General features: G+C 49.9%; 1 protein-coding gene across 8 annotated transcripts in view; it reads right to left on the bottom strand.

Annotated features, from left to right (window-relative positions):
* LOC118225438 (partitioning defective 3 homolog) overlaps nt 1–20,554 on the bottom strand; it is a 381,373-nt gene that overhangs the window by 100,918 nt on the left and 259,901 nt on the right. For 5 of the 8 annotated variants that reach the window (XM_035413832.1, XM_035413834.1, XM_035413837.1 and 2 more), the window contains 4 exons: nt 18,886–19,058; nt 16,661–16,705; nt 9,427–9,654; nt 3,241–3,472 (listed from right to left, as the gene is read on the bottom strand). In XM_035413832.1, the coding sequence (XP_035269723.1) occupies nt 3,241–3,472; nt 9,427–9,654; nt 16,661–16,705; nt 18,886–19,058 (678 nt within the window). The remainder of the gene's footprint in view (nt 1–3,240; nt 3,473–9,426; nt 9,655–16,660; nt 16,706–18,885; nt 19,059–20,554) is intronic. The other 3 variants (XM_035413839.1, XM_035413836.1, XM_035413838.1) reach the window with 1 other exon arrangement.

Raw genomic sequence — 20,554 nt, 5'->3', positions numbered from 1 at the left:
GTACTGTAGAAAGCCGCTGTTTTATACGTCGGATGCATTCGGTTCCTCGGCGTTTTGAAGCTGCCAGCACGCCTGTCACCAGTAATTGCAGTCACGTCATGACCTCGCACGGCGGCACGAGCTCGCCCGGCTAGCGTAGCGCGCTAACGATGAAAACCGCGCACAATTATCCGTTCGTGGGAAACGAGAGGCGGCCGTCCTCACTGCGGCCGTCCGTAAGCGGAGGGGTTCGTGTGTGTGGAAGGGGACGGGGGGGGCGGTGCCGCACCCCCGTAGTGTGACGCCTGCGGAGGCTGAGCCGGGGGCTCCCCGGGGAGCAGCTGTCACGGGGCTCTGTGCTGTCAGATGATGCCACTTATCAGATTGGCAGGAGGGGCCGACTGACACAGCCCCTTAATGCGGCTCCTAGGAGCGCTGACCGAGAGACCGCACCCCCCACGCACCCCCGCACCCGCCAGTGGTGTAGCGTGTGTGTGTGTGTGCATGTGTGAATGTGTATGACTGTGTGTGTGTGTGTGTGTGAGACAGACAGGCCTCTGTGGTGCCCCAGTTTACTCCAGTGCACTCATTACGCGCTGGGCTCCCCACAGTAACCACCTAGAGCCCACACTGCTCTCACCCTCGGCCCAGCACACACACACTCACACACACACAAATGCACAAATGCTAAAATGCATGCGCGTGATTCAACATACACACACAAAACACAGATGATCTACACAAATAAACGTATTGTGCAAACTTTGTCCCCACAATACACAAATACAACCGTAGACAGACAAAGATACACACACACATACCCACGTGTAGACAAAAGCACATAGACACACAGTCTCATACACATTTATGCAGGCACACCGACAGATATGCTCAGACACACAATAGGCAGCCAGAATGACCCATCCCCCACCTCCTCCACCCCAATGCCCCACCCAAACACACACACACGTCTGCACCAAACACAGCCAAACTGACATACACACGAATGCATTTTGGCAGCGAGGCGAGTGAAGGTAAAACAGTCGCTAATTAAGCAGGAAGAAAGATGTCCGTCTGGCCTTCAGATCCCAACCAGAGGGCATCATCCCGCTCTCCCGGCCCTGTCGACATGCGCGAAGCCCTTGGGCGATCAGCGCTCATCTGAACAATCAGATAAGATCGGAAGCTAACGCTAATGTTCACTCACACAGGGCCCGGGACACGTAATGGCCGTCTATTAGGCTAAGTCGACACTGACGTCACTGTACTGTACTGTACCCACAGGCTCGGTTTTAGCGGAAGTCGAGGGATATCCACGGACAAAACGCGCACGCTTATTTGCTAACGACCGCGCAGTACGAAGCCGTGGCGTTTTCCGTACGTACGCGTGCGTGTGCGGTGGAGTCTATTTCACGGCGAGCCGGTCTCCAGCGCTTCGGCACGGCGGACTGTGAAATGAGCTCCTGTTCTCCTCACCTTCCTCCATCACGCCGGCTCCTCCGCCGGGCCGGGTTTAAACGCGGTCCTAATGAGCGCCTCCATTAAGCGCGCCGGGGAAACGTTCCGTCGGCCCGGCTGCGGCTGCGCGCGCACACGAGCCAAAATGGCGGGGCGCCGCAAACGCCTTTGAACGTCCGCTGAGACCGACGGGGGGAGAGGGGAACAAGGAGGGGCGAAAGTCCTCGAGTCACGAAGACGAGGGCCGGTCTTTCCCATGGTGCGGAGGGGTGTGCCGTGCCGGTCGGGCCCCCCCCCCCCGGGGGAGGGGGGGGGGGAGGGTAGCTAGTGGGCGATGGGCGCGGCGAGTCTAAGAACTGTGAGCGAGAGTGAAATGGAGTGCCTGCAGGCCTCCGCCGGGACCCTCCTGTGTGCCTGAGCTTAATGAACATTCTCTGCATGCACCTCCCCCCCTCCACCCCCCCCTCCTCTCCACCCCCCGCCTCTCTCCTCTGGATCTCTCCGCCTCTCTCTGCAAACCTCTCAGAAAGCGCGTGTGTACGCATGTGTATGTGTGCGCGTACACACACACACACTTTCTCTCTTTCCCCCTGTACTTCTATATTTTTTTTCATTTTCACGAATAACCTCTTTCCTCTTCTCACATTTTCTATTTCCATTTCCACTCTATTTATATACATCTCCGTTCCCTCCCGTTTGTGATGTGCGTGATCTCACTGAGAGAGCGGTGCGGGCTGCGGGCGGAGAGCCGCACTCGCGTGCGTGAGGGGAGAGGTCTGGGAGCGGGCGGGCTGGAGAAAGCGTCGGCCAAACGCCGCGTCCCTTCAAACGCCGCCGACGCGGACGGCTAATGAAGAAACATCGTCTCCCTCTCCGCGGCGAGCCCAAATCAAACACGCGGCGCGCCCCGACAGCACCGATCCAACCCGCCAGCGGCCCGCGCGTCGCCTCGCGTTTGTTCATCAAGCTCCTCAAACCGCGGGCCCGTCGAGGGCCCCTCGCACGCGCATAATCGCTCTGCGCAGCGCGTTCTTCGCCCACGCCGCCTGGGCGCGGATCGCGCGGACGGCTCCGCCTTCCTCAAACGCGACCTTGGAACACTTGTCATCTTTATCGTTCGTCGCGGGGCCGCGTGCCCGCGGTGCGCTAGCTAATCCCATTACGCTAATCCGCGGGAAGGGGACTCGCGTCAGCCCCGCCTAATTTATGCGGTATCCGAACGAACGCAGCGTCGAAATAATTAACTCCGGTCTCTGTTCAATTAGCCGTGCGGAGAGGGGTGTTCGCGGCGCCCTTAAAATCGCAGCTTAGCCCCTGTTTTCCCGCCCGGGGCGCGTTCCGGGGAGAAGGGGCCCCGTCTGGCAGAATCCTGCCGCGCCACGGAGCTTCTGATTGGGCGGCACAGACGAGGGGGCCAGGCCATGGGTGGGCGGGACTGCATGCCGTGGCCGCTTGACCGCTTCCGTGCGGCGGGCCCGGTTGATACGTGCCGCGCCCACGCTGACCGGCCGGCGGGAGAGAGAAGCCAGCCAATTAAACGCACGCTAATTTGGGCGGACGCGTGCCTGCGGTTGCTACCGGTGCTCATGCCGCGTGTGTGTTTAGTGCTAGGCCTCACGCAAGGCATGAATAAAACATGGGCTCTTATTAAAAACATCCCCGTGCCGAGAGGCCGAGGTGCCGGGCTCTCCTCCGGGCGAGAGCGCAGCCGCGGCTCAGGGCGAGGGGGGGGGGGGACGCGTGTTCTCCTCAGAAACGAAAGAGGGGGCAGGACAGAGAAGAGGCATGCGCGCTGGGCTTTACCTGAACATGTCCCCCAGGCCCTTCAGCATGCCTTTCTTGGCTTTGCTCTTGTCCTTCTCCTTGTCCCTCTCTTCTTTCTTCCTCTCCTTCCCGCCCTTCTCCTTCTTCCTGTCCTCCTTGGCCCGGCCGCCGCCGTTCACCTGCCTCTCCGACGAGCCGGGCAGCGCCAGGTCTGCGGCCATGGACAGAGAGTCCCGGCCCGAGCGCGAGCTCCCCTCTGTGTCCTCCTCCACTGAGAGAGAGAGAGAGAGAGAGAGAGGGGGAGGGAGGGGGGAGAGAGAGAGAGAGTTTTAACAAACCTTTACTGTACAATACATACTGCCATTTGGCACAGCAAAATGAAGAAACCACCAAATCGAAAAGAACAACAAATACCAAGACGCACACACAAGAAAAACAAACAGAAAAAGGAAAGGAGAAAAAGTCAAACAAAGCAATACAATGCAAACCTTTCAGAAAGAAACATATAATCATTTATATCACTATCCGCTTAATATTAGAGAGAGAGAGAGAGAGAGAGAGGGAGGGAGAGAAAAAGAGAGGGAGAGGGAGAAAGAGTGAGTGGATGAGAGTCTAGCGTAGCAGCATGAAATAAAACTGGATATTGATTAAAATTACAGATCAAAAATGGAGACAAAATGCAGTGTTCATATTTGGGCGGGGGAACGGCTCCTTCTGGCGTAACTTCAGGTCTCGGCTGTCCTGGCTCTACAGTGGAGATGTAGCGAGGACAAAGAGGGTCAGCGGTCACCGGAGCCTTTCGCGTGTTTCCATTAGCTTCCCCCGGTAGAGAAAGGCGCCCCTGAGCGACGGGCACCTCGGACACAATGGGGCGCGGGCGCGCGGGGAATTCGGCGGGACCCGAAGAGCCGCCATCGTTTAATTCGGCTCGCCGAGTTCAGAGGAACCCGCCCGGAGGTCGCGGCCGCTCTTTCCCGCCGTGAACAGCTTCCCCCCGTCTCCGCGACAGCCGTCTCTCCCAGGCCACGCCACGGCGGTTTAATCCCACAGAGGATAGAGCGGCCATGATGAACGGAGCCGGTTTACTGTCCAGATGTCGTTTCAGAAAGATGAACTTAGAAAAAAAATACCTCCCTTGCATTGTTTCTTAAACTTTTTATGGGCATCTTAAATGATGGAAATATTGTCCAGTACTGTAGAAACCATGAGTTCTAGTATTGACATATCGTGTTATGTTTTCAAATAACACTGTTCATTAATATTTTGATATAACATCTTACTTCTTTAAACTAGTGGCTGATTGGGATTGCAGTGAGTGCTAATCCCATAGAGCACTGATGATAAAGAAGACTGCACAACCATTTAAAACGATATCCTATGGCAAACCACACTGTAGTGCACAGCGGCACTATAATATATTGCACTCTACTGCAATAATAGCAGTATCAAATAACAGCAATCAAAATTGCTAAAGAATTTGTGCTAAATTATACTACACTGTATATGTGTGAACAAAAACAAATCATTGAAGTAAAACCTTTTCATAAAGTCACGCACAGATCTTTCTGAGTGCTTTACGTGCCCTGAACTTACTTAATTCAATACAATTTCACAAGAGACAATTAGTCCCTCGCTCTCTCTCTCTCTCAGAAAGCATCAGAAAGTTCAAAAGTAGTGCGTCGCTTCTAATTGCCGTGTTTTATTTATACACCAGGCTGCCACCGTGGGGCCTTCGCTGTGAAGGCACAGCTTTGATCTCCCGACGAGGCTTCACACAAGCGGCGCGCCAACGCTTGTCGATTTTCACACAATTCCGCGGGAGCTCGCCGTTACCTCTCGCGCAAGTTCACGAGATCGATTTGGCGTCTGAGCCGCGATTGCGCCTACAGTATCATTATGCCATCGTCGCTCACGTTTGTAAAAAACGAAGTCTTTTTTCCACAAAGAAAGGCCTCTCTCGTGTTCTGCGGCCATGTTTCCTGCATCTGCCGCTGAAACGAGGCCGCGCGGCTCGAGATGAAGATCGCGCGCGCGGCTGACATGACAAGGACCTTCTGAAACGGGCGGCGCAAGGAGGATTGTAATTGATCCATCAGCGACTGCGCGTTTAAGCCAACAGAAAAGAAAGGCAGTTTTTGGATGTTAATTGCAAAGCGGTTTTCTGGAGAGCGGCCCCCCACTTCTGATCGATCGTTTGCAAAGCGACGCGAGGTGGATGTGGTGCGGGGGTGAGGGGGGGGGGCTGATTAAAGCTCATTAATGCGCTCGGCGTCACAAAGCGCAGCGCTAGCCTTTGATGGGCGAGAGAGAGCGAAGCCCTTATCGAAAAAAAAGCCCGTGACGGATTTTTAGCATACGGAATGAGCCGCGCGGCGGCGCGGGGAGAAGGAGTCAGGGCTCTCATTTCAAGGAGGAGGACGGGATTTGTTTTTTTTTTTACCAGTTATCAGCACTTCCTTTCGGCAGCCATCTCAAAGGAAATTACTGAAATGAAATCTCAACGTAGAACTGTGTATGACAAGAATGGCAAGCAAATCTGCAGCTTAAACGTATTCAATTATGCAAAGGTTTTTTTTTTTTTTTTTTTTCCTTCTTCTTCTTACTCTCTTTCTCAAGAAGACGATAAGACTAACAGCCTCTGACCAGATATGGCTTTTATCACTCATTTCGCGGGGAGAGGCTTATCCTGACATTAAGTGCAAAGTCAGAGTTCTTCCGTATTGAGCTACATCCAGCAATTAAAACTCAGCGGAGATTAGACAACAGCGCTAATTTCTCCTGGTCCTAATGATTCCGTCTCAGATAGCGCGCTGGAGACGATAATGGTAGCCCTCGCGGGGTGCCGGCGCTGTGTGAACGCAAGCGCTTTGCTTGTTATGATCAGGAGCCCAGGAAAACTCAATCTGCTAGCAGCGGAGAGCCACGGCCATAAGCTCTAACAGGACAGATTGGCTGTTAATTTCGCCGGCCCGGTTCAGCGGCAGCGCAAAGGGAACCGCTACGGAGAGAGAGGGAGAAGAAAAGAAACGACAGGCAAAAAAAAAAAAAAAAAAAAAAAAAAACCTACGCCGCTTGGATGAAAAATGCGCGTTGACAAGGTGTTTGGCAAATGTCACCTCACAGAACATTCAACAGAAACGAACGCAGGCGATTAAAAAAAGCTAAATGAAGCACAGGGAATGTTTGAGCCATTTGAGTTGCGGGTTTCTACTAATCTTGATTCTGACAGACAGGGATGCAAAAAGAAATGGATCACGCTTTATATAAATGGGCGTAGGAGAGATAAGTAAAATTTCTGGGCTCGTTTAAGGAAAAAAAAAAATATGCCCAGAATACAGGCATATGACTCAGAATACAGGTATTTAAAATCATAAAAAACATATTGAAATACAAATGGAATCAGGGTAGTTTGAAGGATATCTCGCGAAGACACATTTTTCCACACCAATGCTAAATTCTCATTTTATGTCAATAAAAATTCTCTCCGTGGAGAAAACAAAAAAAAAGAAAGCTCTGCTTATCAGTCAACTTTGACTATTAACCTTGGTGACGAACGCAGTCAGGTAGCTTTTATCTAAATTGAAAAACAGAGTTATTTGAATATCAGAAGCGGAGAATGCAATATACGTCTATTAAGGAATCTGCTGCCTTTTCATTCCTCCTGTGGGAGATAAGGCAGTATTTAGTGCTATGCTGACAGAGCTTACCTCAACAAAGTCATCCATGCAAATCGGTACCTTTCAAATTTCCCCATGTTAATAACAGAAGCCTCCAGTAGATAAATAATACATTATATATATATATAATACATATATCTATATACAGTATATGGTTTATTTACATACCTATATATATACAGTATATATAGGTATGTAAACACACACACGTACAATGATTAATCTACCAGAAGATTGTGTGTGTGTGTGTATAATAATAATAATAATAATAATAGTAATAATATTAGTAATGATGCCAGCTCTGCTGTGGCAGTGGCAGCTCAGTGTAAGCAGACACATTAGCCGTGGCGTTCCCCCTCCTGCTGCGTCTGCGCCGCGCGCGCGCTGGGCCTTCCTGCAGCTGAACCCTTAATCACTTTCAGGTGGAGGTGCTCGTTATTCAGCCGCTCCCCCGCGCCTCTGCGCCCCGGCCCCAGAGAGCCCCGGAGGCGGGCGGAGCGCTCGTCTCAGACGTGCCACGCCCCGGTGCTCCCCCGCGCCCGTCTGCGCCCGTCTGCGCCCGCACACGAGAGAGAGAGAGGCTGGCGTGCGTCGTGTGCGATGCCCCGGTGACAGCGCGCAATCACACGCCAGTCAGCCTCAGCCCCAATCAACTACCACTGCAGCTTACAGACCCCACTGCTGACAACAGCGAATCAATGCAATTTATTTACCCCGCGCATAAATAAATAAATAAATAAATACATGACATTTCCCTACGGTTTTGTGGGAACAATAAAACAGACTATGTCTTTGGGGGGACGGTACCATTCATTTAGAAGTAAGACCTGCGAGTGTCACAGGCTTGGTGTCGGCCCAGTTTGTTCCAAATAAGCACTTTCCCCGGGGCACGCTTGAGAGTACTTACTGACTGCCTGCCAGCCCTGAAATGAATCCCAAGCTGTGGGCAGATACAGACGTTAAGTGACATTTGTAAGGCGAGCTGCTGATTGCGTTTCTGCAGAGGGACCCGCGTGCCCTTATCAGGTTAATTGTATGGAGGTGATAGCATTTCCACTCTATCACGCTAATTGAGAGCGCAGCCCGAATGAATCCGGGAGTCAGGGAGGTACGGAGGGACCAAGGACACGGTGGACGATTAACAGGGGATCAGTCCCGGGACAATGGCGCAGGGCCCTGTGTCAGAGCCGCCCGAATCAGCAACAGCCAACACAGAGGCTTCCTGTTTTTACCACCGGAAACCAGGAGAACCGCAGGAATATCGCTTCTGATGAACTCACGCACACCGGGATGAAGAGAGACATGCAGGAATCCAGAGTCTTTCACAAAGCAAGGACAGTGCCTATTGGCGTCAATGGACATGCTCCAAATTCAGGCGCAAATCTGTTAACGGACCTAGCAAAAAAAATGTAAAAAATCACAATTCCACGAGGGTCTCCGGTAATTCGTTCTCATACGAGCTAAAGGCAGTGATGAAGGCAGCTGTGGGCCAGTTCGGGGTTCGTACGCACTTCCTCCCCCACAACCCCCAGAAAGGAAGCCCTGACCCACTTTTAAAAAGACGGTTCCTCCGCACCCTAATTGTTCCAGATGGGAATTCATTTGGAGTCTCGCTGCTCCCGTCAGAATATAAAGTAAGATTAAGGAGATAAAGGGGTGAACTGGGGGCTGGAGTGTCCTCCAGCCTGCCCTCGGGGGGACAGGGAGTGAGGCTGGCCGCCGTTCTCAGGGACCACGCTGACTGCCCACTGACTGCCAGTGCGCGGCTGTGACAGCAGATAAAATGCTTTTACATTACACAAACAGGAAAGAGAGACGTGCGGGGCGTGGCGCAGTCCGCAGGTCAATCCCCACCATGGCACTGTCTCAGCAGCGGTGCCTTCCCGGTCTGTTACCCTCTCTGCTTTCCACCTGCTGTCTGAATAAAGGCCGAATACGAAAGGAGGGCAGGCTGTCCCGCTCGACTTTAAAAAAAAGAAAAGAAAAACGTTTCGATCCATAATTTGTCACAGAAACTGGTAAACGCTATAAAAAGAAGGTGCTCACAACGATCACGAGTCAGAGAAGGGTCCAGCCCTGCAGCTGCATCTGAGAGAGCTCTTAAGGGTCTCCCTGCCCTCCTCTATTTAGGGATCACTCACAGGTCTCTGTGCCCTCCTCTATTTAGGGATCACTCACAGGTCTCTGTGCCCTCCTCTATTTAGGGATCACTTACAGGTCTCTGTGCCCTCCTCTATTTAGGGAACACTCACGGGTCCCTGTGCCCTCCTCTATTTAGGGATCACTCACGGGTCTCTGTGCCCTCCTCTATTTAGGGATCACTCACGGGTCTCTGTGCCCTCCTCTATTTAGGGATCACTCACGGGTCTCCGTGCCCTCCTCTATTTAGGGATCACTCACAGGTCTCCATGCCGTCCTCTATTTAGGGATCACTCACAGGTCTCCATGCCCTCCTCTATTTAGGGATCACTCACAGGTCTCCGTGCCCTCCTCTATTTAGGGATCACTCACGGGTCTCCATGCCCTCCTCTATTTAGGGATCACTCACGGGTCTCCATGCCGTCCTCCTCCGCCTCTGCGGCTGGCTGGTCGTAGGACTTGTCGATTGCAGCCCTGAAGCTCTCGTTGCAGCCCCTCCCTCTGATGATCCGCGGGCGTGGCCGATGGAAAGGGACGTCTCCGTTCAGCGTCACCTCGGCGACGGCCGTCTGCAGGCTCTCCAGAGAGCTGGATTTTTTGAGGCCGAGAGAGGGGCCCACATCTTGGGACGGATAACCTTTGATGGGAAAATTATTCAGTCAGTACAGATCACGGTACAAACAGTCAGTATTCACTTTCATCCTCAAAGAAACTGTTTTGATCTTCACAGGGCCAATTTAAGTAAACGCATTTAATCTGTAATTACTTGGGACATATAGAACCATATAGGTGTAGGCCTGACACATTATATTAAAATCACAGTAAAACGCCTTTTACGTCATTCTGTCTGAAACCCTTAGAAGTTATGATCTCCTATAGCCATGTTTATAAGCTCCCATGTAAATGAGAGTAAGAGGGCGAGAAAGAGGGGGAGGGAGGGACAGAGGTAAAGAGAGAGAGAGAGAGGGAGGGAGAAGAAAAAAATAGGGAGGGAGAGAGGGAGCGAGGAGGGGAGAGGAAAGGAGAGCAGCTGGATGAATAGAGGGAGTGAAGGAGACAGGTAGGTAGCGATGGACTGAAAAGAGACTGGGAGGGAGAAAAACAGGAAAAACAGGAATTAAGAAAGAGCGAACGGCTAACTCAGAACACTGAGGTATACAACCGAGCCGACTGCCGTGCAGGAAGGTGCTTGGCCCGCCAACAGAACGAGGCCGTTCTGCACTGTCACAATGAAGTCCACAATGATGACAACATGTGACAAAATGTGAAAATAACCGTCCTGTTCACAATCCTCAGCTCCGCCGAGCAGAGGCGGATACCTCATCATTCAGGGAGAAAATGGAAGAGCGCACCGCTGCCAGTCCCCATAACTGTCACAACCTGAGAGACGGGCTGTGAAAGCACTGAGAGGAAACCAGCAGAGCTATTTCCTGAAATCTCTCCTTTCCTTTCCCGAAGGCCTCTCCCTCTCTCCCGACGTTCTCCAGAGCTAATGCCCGATGGCTCAGACGCAGGGAGCTGGTCTCGCTCTGGAGGCCATTGGTAGGCATGAGCGTGGGACGCAGAGGGAAGGTAAAGCAAAAGGACTAAACGCGCAATCTTCCCCCAGTCGTTTCAGCTCACCAGAGTCGGTTATCCAACCCCCCGCATAATGTCCTTCGATACATCCCTTATATTCTTATATTTCAGAGACATTTTAAGCTGCACGCTAGGGGTCCTAAAAAGACCATCGTCTAGCCCCCCCCCCCCCCCCCACTCTCATCTGTGATACCATGCTTCCACAGAAAATGCTGACTGGCCATCTGAATGCCTGTGACATAACTAACGCACCATAACCTACTGCACGAAAAAGCGTCACGTTCATTTTAATCCCCTGTTTGCGCAACCAAAGAAAAATATTTAAATATTGATAAAGGTTCAGGTGCCACTGAGTGCATCTGCATAGACAAATAGACCCATTTTAAAGATAACAGGATGTACCATTTCACCGCTGTTGACTCATTAGTATCAACAGCTGAATTGATTGACATTGCCAGAGTGATAAATCTTACTGAAATAACTGAAACACAAGAAGTAAAATAGACAAATGAATAAACACAACACCAAAATGTCTCAATTCAAATAGCGTTAAAGGAAAATGTCTGCATCGCCAATACAAGGCATCTCCATCACTAACCTAACCAATATTGACTGCCAGTGGGCTGGATATCGATGTGTTTGTTCTAAGCTGACTAGTCACTGGATGCCAGGCAACATAACAGTCACTTTAATGTTTCCATAGCTTTACTCAGACAGCTGTAATTGTTTCTTCAATGGCAAACAGCCCTTTGTTTTGGAGCACACAAGTGAAGCGAGGCATATATTGGTATCTGTATTGGTATGTCAGGAGACAGCTGTGTTCCTTCCTGGCTGTGGATGTGCCTTGTTCAGAAAGGAGGGTAATTTTCAACCCTTCTGTTTAGGAGCCTAGCTGGAGCTCCATCTCCTGAAGAACAGGTCGCATGTGCAGGTTTTACAGACAGTAGTTGCTCAAGGTCTGAAGTCTTTTCTGTAATTATTGTTGAGAGAAACTAAAACTTAAATGAACTGAGGGAAACAAACAGGAATTTAAAAATTAAGAATTTGATTTAAACTCTCCTAAGTGTGGTATACCTCCTTTGCTGGCAAATGAGTCAGCGAATCCATCTTTAATTAATTGCATTTCCGACAATCTATTCAGGAGAGAAATCCAAAAAAAAAACTTTTTAATTTGAAATTCCATTAAAAGTTCCAACTTTTTCCCATTAGGAGTTCCAACCCGTCCTTTAGAAGCCCCGAACTTTGGCTTCATTACCCACTGAACCAGCTGCTGAACTTTCCCTGAGTCTGAATGCTCTAGTGACTGGGACACAGAAGAGCTCGGCTATTCGGCAGTTCAGCCAAGAGAGAGAAAGGCGCGTGCATATGGCCCACAGACGGGGCCCCACGTCCCCCCTGAGAGTACACGGCCCTGACGGACAGAGCCAGTTCCTTGCGCATGGCATGAGGCCGTGCTCAGAAAAAACAGAAAGTGCTTTTTCTCTCAGGCTATTGAAGAGGATTCTGACCCTGCCCCCCCCCCTCTCCTCCCCTCCCCTGACTACCCCGCCTCTGTCATCAATAACGGCCTGACGTCTTTCCAGCACACTAAATGGACCATGCCCCATTGGCGGCGAGCTCAGAGCGGATCTATGCTCACAGGGATGCAGAGATTATGCTGGGAAAATAAACCATCCACAGCCTAAAGAAAATAATTAGAAATCTATTACCTTTCTAAAGGAAAACAATAAAAGGAAGACGCTGGCTTGAATGACAAGATAATTAGACGTTTTGAAAGGTGGAGAAAGCTTCAGACACACGCCCACTGCAAAGCCCAAAACAGCTTGCTGGTGTGACCCGAAACACATTGCCACTGTTATTATCATTTTTATGACAGACAGTAGAAACTTCTAAAGCTACCCTTACCAGCTGAACATTTTCTCTCGTGCTGACCTTTAACCATACTCAATGTGTCTTATTAGCCTAGACGGTGTTAAACGATTTCTCGCAAATTAAACAGGCTCCTTAGAAAAATGGAAAAAGACACAAAGAGCGGGTGAATCACTAGCTTCCTCTATGTGGGAACGGTGGTGGTTTAGATTGATTCAATATTTGTCCTGATTCAGGCAGTGCAGCCTACCGATCTCACTGTCCTGCTGGACAGAACAGGCTGCCCATGACCCACAACCCCCTTGTTGTTTTTAATAATGGGCTGGAAGGGTTCTCATGGGGCTCCGGTTGCAGAGATGATGCTACATCGACTTCCACGCATGTGCAGGCAGCACACAATGTTGTGTCTGTCACAAGTCCAACAGCCGTCTGATGAGTGAACGTTGATGATGCCTTCCAACAGAAATATCTTTCTGGAAACTTTCATGGTGTTCAGATGACTCAGCAGTCAATGGAACCACGCAAGCTGAGAACGGGTCAACTGCTCACACAGTGGGTCTGATTCACTAAGACCTTTAGCAAGTGCAAAACCTTTTAGCACATGCAAAACTAATAACACAACCAACGATTGGTGCAAGACAAATACCGTATCCAATCATTGGTCATGTTATTGGTTTTGCAAGTGCAAAAAGGTTTTTCATGTGCATAGTAAATCGGGCCCAGTTTGTCTTGCACGTTATCTGAGTAGAATGACACATTCCTGGTTGGATAAACTGATTATTTTCCCTGAAAAAGCATTCTTTTTTCATGTCATATAGAGAAGACCGAGAACAGGATCTTAAAAGGGGACATGGAGATGCTGTTTCTTGTAAAGAAAATAAAAGGGTGCCATTTCCTGGATATTTGTGAACCTAACATTATTAGCATACTGCCAATGTCATGCAAATGGCAGGGTTTCAAAGCACATACATAAATTCTATTCGGATAATGCGCACCACAACGGCTGCATATTTGGGAGGAGAGGCTTTCAGGATAAAGTAGAGATGAATGCAACAGTTCAGGGAGCACAAATAACATCCGCGGCTCAGCGTCTGAGAATTAGCATTCTCTGGAACTGCTTCTCAATCCCGCATCTTCAACCCCTGTCATTGTCTCTCGTAGGTGCTGTGCACAAGCGTGAGCCACAGAAGAGAGAGAGAGAGCCTCTTTTTAATTTGGGCTGAAATTTGTTGGAGCGTCGCGGGGGGGCGGGGGGGAGGTGGGGCGCCTGATGTTCAGAAGTCGCTGTTCCCGTCGCACGGCAAATGTCGCTTTGCACCTCCTCCTTCGATGGAAAAATCACCTCCTCCACAATCGCAACGCCTCTCACACTCTCTGCAGTCATGATTCCTCAACGTGAAGAAACGGGAAAGCTTCAAAACTTCAAAGCAGGAGCTGCACACGGCGCCCGATATCTTCAGGTCTGGCAGGCGTTTCATTGGGTTTTCAGTAAGCTCGGCTTAGAGGAACGTTAAACACATTCTTAATCTACTGCAGAGCATCCAAAGGCAAGCAAGACACTTCATTCCAAAAGACTGATTATCATTAAATATTAAAGCAGGTATTCCAAACTACATGAATAAATCACAAGAGGTTATTACAGAGGCTCTTACTATGGAATAATTAGTCCTGCTGAAATTACGTTCCCGCGACCGTTTTTTCCATCGCAGGGCCCTGCCTCTAAAGATCCACGCGAAGACAGGGACTCCATTATACATAATTTATGCAGCACACAGGGAATTTAAGCAAAGCGTTAAAAGGGTAATTAAGCTAAAAATAGGCCTGGGGTGACCTGAGAGCCTGTGTCCTTACATTCCTGCAGAAGTTAAACGGCCTTGGGGTCGACAGGGATGCTGCATCTCTGCCAGCTTTCATTAGCAGCTCAGGAGGCGGATCCGTCACCTGGCCACCCACTCTACAGCGGTCACCATTAACTTTGGCATGCCTGCGCCAGAACAGCATCGCACGCCGCGTGATCCTGGCTATGATGGTGCCATTGGATATGCTTCAAAACACATGCCATCCTATACAGTACGTAAATGTACTGTACGTGCAGGTAGCGGAAAAAAAGGGACCAGTATATATGTCGTGGCATGAATTTGTCAGGAGGAACGCAACACCACTCTTCCATGAGAAACTCAAACAACTCATGCTTAGTTGATGGGAGAGAAAAGTTTCAGGCATCCTTCCAGAATATTCCATGAAAGCTTGATTGGATTCAGAGGTGAATGCCATTAAGTGTGGTCAGTGATATGCACTTCAAACCATTGGGCAGGAAATCATGCTCTCTGGATGGGGGTATTGTCATCTTGAAGGACACCCAACTCGGTGTGAAATAAATGATCTTACAAGGACTAAAGATGACCACTCGGTACCATTAACTAAAACGACCTTTTAAGTTGGTCTGAACTTGCAGGTTATTATTTGACCTTGATATCTCACAACAGTCAGAAAACCGTACACAGATGCAACCGTTCCTGTTATACTTCATTGAGCCAGATTAACCATTGCCATCCCTTCACGGTTTTGTGGTCACTCTTGGAGTCTCATTCTTCTGCATCATCTCTGGTTTTTCTTCTTTACTTTTCCTATCCTACTCCATCCCTCTGTCCCTCCCTCCCTCCCTCCCTCCTACAATGTGTCTATCCCCAAGGGTCTGAGCGTGAAGCCTCTGTTCTCCCAGTCTGGGAGAGAACACCCTGAGAAGCTGTCAGCGATTTGGGAGTGCCCTGCTGTTCCTAATTGCTGCTGTACTCCAGAACACCAAAAGAAGGCCAAGCCATTTTCTTTACTCACTGTACCTTAGTTCTGACTTTGATTCTTTTTTTTGTTTTTCATTCTTTGTTTCATTTAAGCTGTGCGCAGAAATAAAAAAGCAGGTTAGGCTGTACAATTCTGCAAGAGGCTGAGTACAGAGATTTAAACTGTACGTGTACTGAATTCTAAACTAAAAGCCACAAACTCCTTCATAAAAGCAATAGAAACATTAATAAACATCAATATCGTTTATTAATAACACCTGATATAGATTGTGAAAGGGTGTCCCCAGTGATGGGGACACCATATTCATCCTGGCATGGTCTGTTATGGCAGTGTCACTTGATGATGTGGATGATGACCTAGAAAAGCTTACGACAGCCCCCGCCAATTATGTGAATGTGAAGTATTCATGGAGTTCCAGAGAATTTTCAGAATATTTATTTTTCAGAAAATGTTTATTCATTTGATTTAGAAATTCACTGCACTGAACTGGTAAATGTGATATGAGCTGGCACAAAGCCCTTAACTACGCCAACCCCTTTCGCCTTCCTCTTTAGTTTGTCACTATGCCATTTTGAAGCGAAACTCCTGGAAGCTTTAAGATGAGCAGAGCAGGCGAGGTGACTGCGAAAACGCACCGCCTGACACTGACGGTTTAATTGCAGGCGGCCGAGTAGGGCGACTGCCACTAAAAGTCTCATTTTAAAACTGAAATTCCATTACTCGCGGCATTAATCAATGCTTTCTTCAGTCACATTCGCACGAGTAGCGCCGCGCCACATTGTACCAAAAAAACAAAACAAAAAAAAAACAAATGACAAACCTCTACTTATCACCTCAATTTAACTCTCCCCAAAAACCTCTTTGATTTCCCTGCAATTACCTTAAATTGCTTTCTTAATATTCATAGCGCGCGCGAGCGACGAGCAGACGAGCACTGAGCGTACATACAAAGAGCGGATGAAATGGCAGGTGGCACCAGTAGTGATTCCGGAGAGACTGGAGGTCAGACTCCACAATGAGACAGAGAGGCCCGGCAGCTGCCTCCTTTACAGATACCCTCACAGAGACCTTGCAACTGCCCCTATTAGCAATATCCTTAGGGAGACCGCATAGCTGGCGCTATTAGAAACACTGTCAAGAGTGAGCTCACAAATCCCTTCTTCAGAGATACCAGTAGAGAGACCAAGGGATTCCAAGTAAGAGACCTTCAAAGCAGCCTTCGTTACAGATACCTTTGGGAAGACACACACAATTGCCTTAATCAGAAAGTCCCCCAGGGAAACCCTCGTCACCCATTGGCCAGCGACCCGGGTCCTGGGTGCCCATTGGCACAACCCCAGGGTGCACTGCCGAGGTTCCCAGTGTGTGCCCGGGTGCCTCCCTCTCCTGCTTACCTGCCATCCTCTCTGAGCGTGGGGTGAGGTTAACCTCGTCAGCTACTGTTAAAAGGCATAAACAATTACGATTGGTTAGTACCGAACATTCCACATGCCCCATTCCCAGCATCACTGATTCCATTCCTGTTAACTTTGTGCTCTTCCGTGCCAATCAGAAAGCATTCAAACGATCAACAGAAAGTGAATCAGAGGCAGGTGAATCAAGTGCTCTGGAATATCATTCAGAAGAGGAAATATATTAAACATCATGCAGTGCTGTCAATCATTCAGCCCACAGCCAGATTGGTTATTACGGGTTAGCATATTACTTTTGTCTGTGGTACCATGTGCTTTGTCACGTTTTTCACCTTCTCAGTCTCGTTTCACGTGTTAATGGAATCAAGCCTTAAAGTGTGTGGACAGTTTGACATAATTATAAGGCGAGGGAGACTCCAATTCACAAAAGACTCCAGGTGATCTGATTCCAAACAGAGAGCGAGACGAGACTGAGAGAGAAAACAATGATCCCATGAAGGAAAAAAAGGTGATTTCCAAAGAGGAAAAACAAGTGTCAAATGAAGAGTATTTGCTGGAACTTAAAAATACCGAAAACAACCCCAGAAGAAGGCTTTTAGAGGTGGTCTCACTTGTTCCCTACACAGACACTACTCTCTTTACAAACATCTTGTTTCCATCTGGACATTTTGGAAGCAGTTTGCTTGTTTCCACCATTTCTGCAACAGTACTGGAAAACGCACCGTTGCCACTGTACTGACATCTGGTTCTGCAAAGTATGTATTCCAATCAGCATTTGTCTTTCATAACATGTACAGTAATGGACTACTAGGCCTTACTAAGTATAAAAATGATACCCTCACTGTCACTTCATTTAAGATGCGATCTTCTGAAAAGCTTTTTGTATCTGTCTTGTTACTGTCACCTCTTCGTCCTTTCCTCCTGTCCTCTTTCCTTCTCTCTCTCTTTCACTTCATGGCCGTCCTGAGCTCTCAGGACCAATAAGGAAGTCCAGTTGTCGCTGTTAAAGTGCCCTCACACAGCACAGAGCTAAAGCAAGGCTGCGTTAATGTACTGTACACTTCCAGATCGCTTGCACACTGTGAGGTTGCCGGTGTCTAATCAGCGGTTGCCGAGATACCGTGATTACTGCCCCACTCAACCAAAGCCCAAATGGGAAGATTCTCAAGAGGACAACCCGGGCACAGCATCACCTCTGAAGAGCAGGAACAGTGTCCTACCAGTTTGGTTGTAATTGTAATCTTGCCCGCAATTATGGGATGTCCAACTGATAATTAAGGAAGAGTGGATCCCATGGTTATCAAAGTGCATTACAAAATAGAGGTAAAGAAAGAGAAAACACAGCACTCCAATTTGGAAATGTGTGGAGTGCGCAATATATAGTTTTTTTTCCTTTTAAGTAAATCAATTTTCTGTAAGAAATAACAGCGTGCTTTCTCTAAAGCAGCCAGCTTTTTTGTCACGTAATTACGATGCATTCTCATTAACTGACAAAAAAGCATTCGACAGGGGTACTTACTCGCACGGAAATTTAAGTTTCTTGTCTACAATTACGCTTTGAGTTGATCAAATATATGCGCTCATATTCAAATCTCTTCCTAATTTAACTGACGGTGAAGGAGTAATGCATGTAAAACGAACACTATTTACTGAAAAATATATCTCCCCAGGCTGCGGGTGAAATCCATCATCTGCGGGGCGGAGTGCTGCGTAGGCTTCCCCGCCGCTCATCTGATAGAGGGGAGAGGCTCGGCGCGGGGGAAATGGTTTTCGGGACCAGGCTCGGAGAGCACGGACCTCGCGCCCGCACGTAAGAATTGCCCGGGGGAGTCTCCGGGGGCGAGCTCATCCGATCTGATCTCGGGCCCCGGTAAGTTCTATATAAAAACCCATCTCATCTGTCGCGATCGCCGCTCGGCCGAGCGGCTCCCTCCCCCCGCCGGTCAGCCCGCGGTTTCCTGTTTACGGGGGGGCTATAACCCGCACCGTACGCTGGCCGGAAATCAATCTGCGAAAGCCGGAGTCCGGCCCGCGAACGCGGGTCACCCCCGAACCATCGCAGGAGAAGAGTAAGGTGAGGTGCGAGCGGTCAGGGAATTGGGACTGTGTTGACGTGAGAATAGAAATATTTCACTGGTGTGAGGACTGGGGAGGGGCGTCTTGCAGTGAAGACGGGTAAACGGGTAAACACAGGTCTCCGGCGGTACCTAGGTCCATGCTCTTGGACTTGCGCGTCTTGATGAACTCCAGCTGGCTGGCGTCTCCGTACTGCTTGGTCCGCTTCTCCGACATGCTCTGGCGGCCGAAGCCCTCGCGCAGGAAGGCGGTGTCGGGGTCCGCCTCGGGGTCGGCGTCCGGGTGCGCGTCGGCGCTGAGGGAGCTGGGAAACACAGAGAGCGGTCAGTCAGGGAAGCTCGGCCTAGCGTGCAGGCTAACTTTCCGCATGGGGCACTGCGCACGTGCTCTCCAGCAGGGGTCTTACCCTACAGCAGTAGAGTAAAACTCCAGGTGCTCACAGTCTGTGAGGAAACACGAGCTATGCAAACCGCACCAGGTATGGATATGAAAACAGCCCGCCACGGGTGTGACTGGGGCAAACACAATCTGCTCACAATGCCGAAAACTACTCCGCAACAATACTGAACCACCATATCTATTAACAAAAAAGATGAGGCTTCACAAGGAGGGGAAGAAAAAGCAACTTGAAGATACATACAGAAGGACTCAGGCAATCGATATTCACATTGACTTCGCCTCTGTTCCCCACACCTCTGCTTAAAACATGAAGACCCTTAAGCTAAAGAGGCGACCTCCTCAGGCCTCCTCCGGCTCGGGCAGTGTTAACGGACCCTGGCGCTCTGTCCTTGAGCGGGACAGGCGAACCCTGGAGCTCTGTCCTTGAGCGGGACAGGCGAACCCTGGCGCTCAGACGGGCCGCGCTGATGCCCGACTCGAGGGAGCGGCGGGTCGCAGTCACTCGATACTCGGGTCCGAGCGGCGTGACCCAGCCTCGCGGCGGCGGCGGCGGCTATCGGCGCCGGCATCTTAATTGAAAAAGCAAAAGGAGCAGGGGAGAGGCGCGGAGAGGGCGGCCTCCAGGGCCCCGTCGCATCTGCATGCGCCAGCCAGCGCCGCAATTAAACAGAGGACCGGCCCTGCATTCTGCTCCCTTTCTCTTTCTCCAGTGGAGCGAGAAGCAGAGACGCTTCATAAGTACGTGCACAGACACAAGCAAACACACACTCGCACACAAACAAACACACACACACACACACACACACACACACGCAAACACACACTCAAACACAAACAAACACACACACACACACACGCAAACACACACTCAACACACACACACACACACACTCAAACACACACAAACACACACACACACACACACACACACACACACACACACTCGCACACACACTCGCACACACACACACACACACACACTCAACACACACACAAACATGCACACACACATACTGCACAAGCAAACACACACTCGCACACAAACAAACACACACACACACACACTCAAACACGCACATACACATACTGCACATGCAAACACGCACTCACACGCAAGCACACACACACGCACATGTACACGCAAACTCACTCACACACACACACATGCGCACGTGCACAGAAACACACACACACACACACACACACACACACAGAGCAGGCCACGGCCTGCCAAGCCGATGACACATTAGATAAGAGTGTTTAATCTAAGATGGCGCACGGGGAGAGATGGGCCTGATAAACCTCACCCTCAGGGGTCAGCTTTAGGAGGGCTGCAGACAGAGCCTTCCTGTCTCTGCCAGCCACTGCCTGCGGAGGAGAGGGAACTGGGGACACACCGCG

The sequence above is a fragment of the Anguilla anguilla genome, chromosome 4 (assembly GCF_013347855.1).
Source record: "Anguilla anguilla isolate fAngAng1 chromosome 4, fAngAng1.pri, whole genome shotgun sequence".
NCBI classification, from domain to species: Eukaryota; Metazoa; Chordata; class Actinopteri; order Anguilliformes; family Anguillidae; genus Anguilla; species Anguilla anguilla.
Note: the sequence above shows the minus strand (reverse complement) of the source record. Positions and strands in the feature narration are given on the sequence as shown.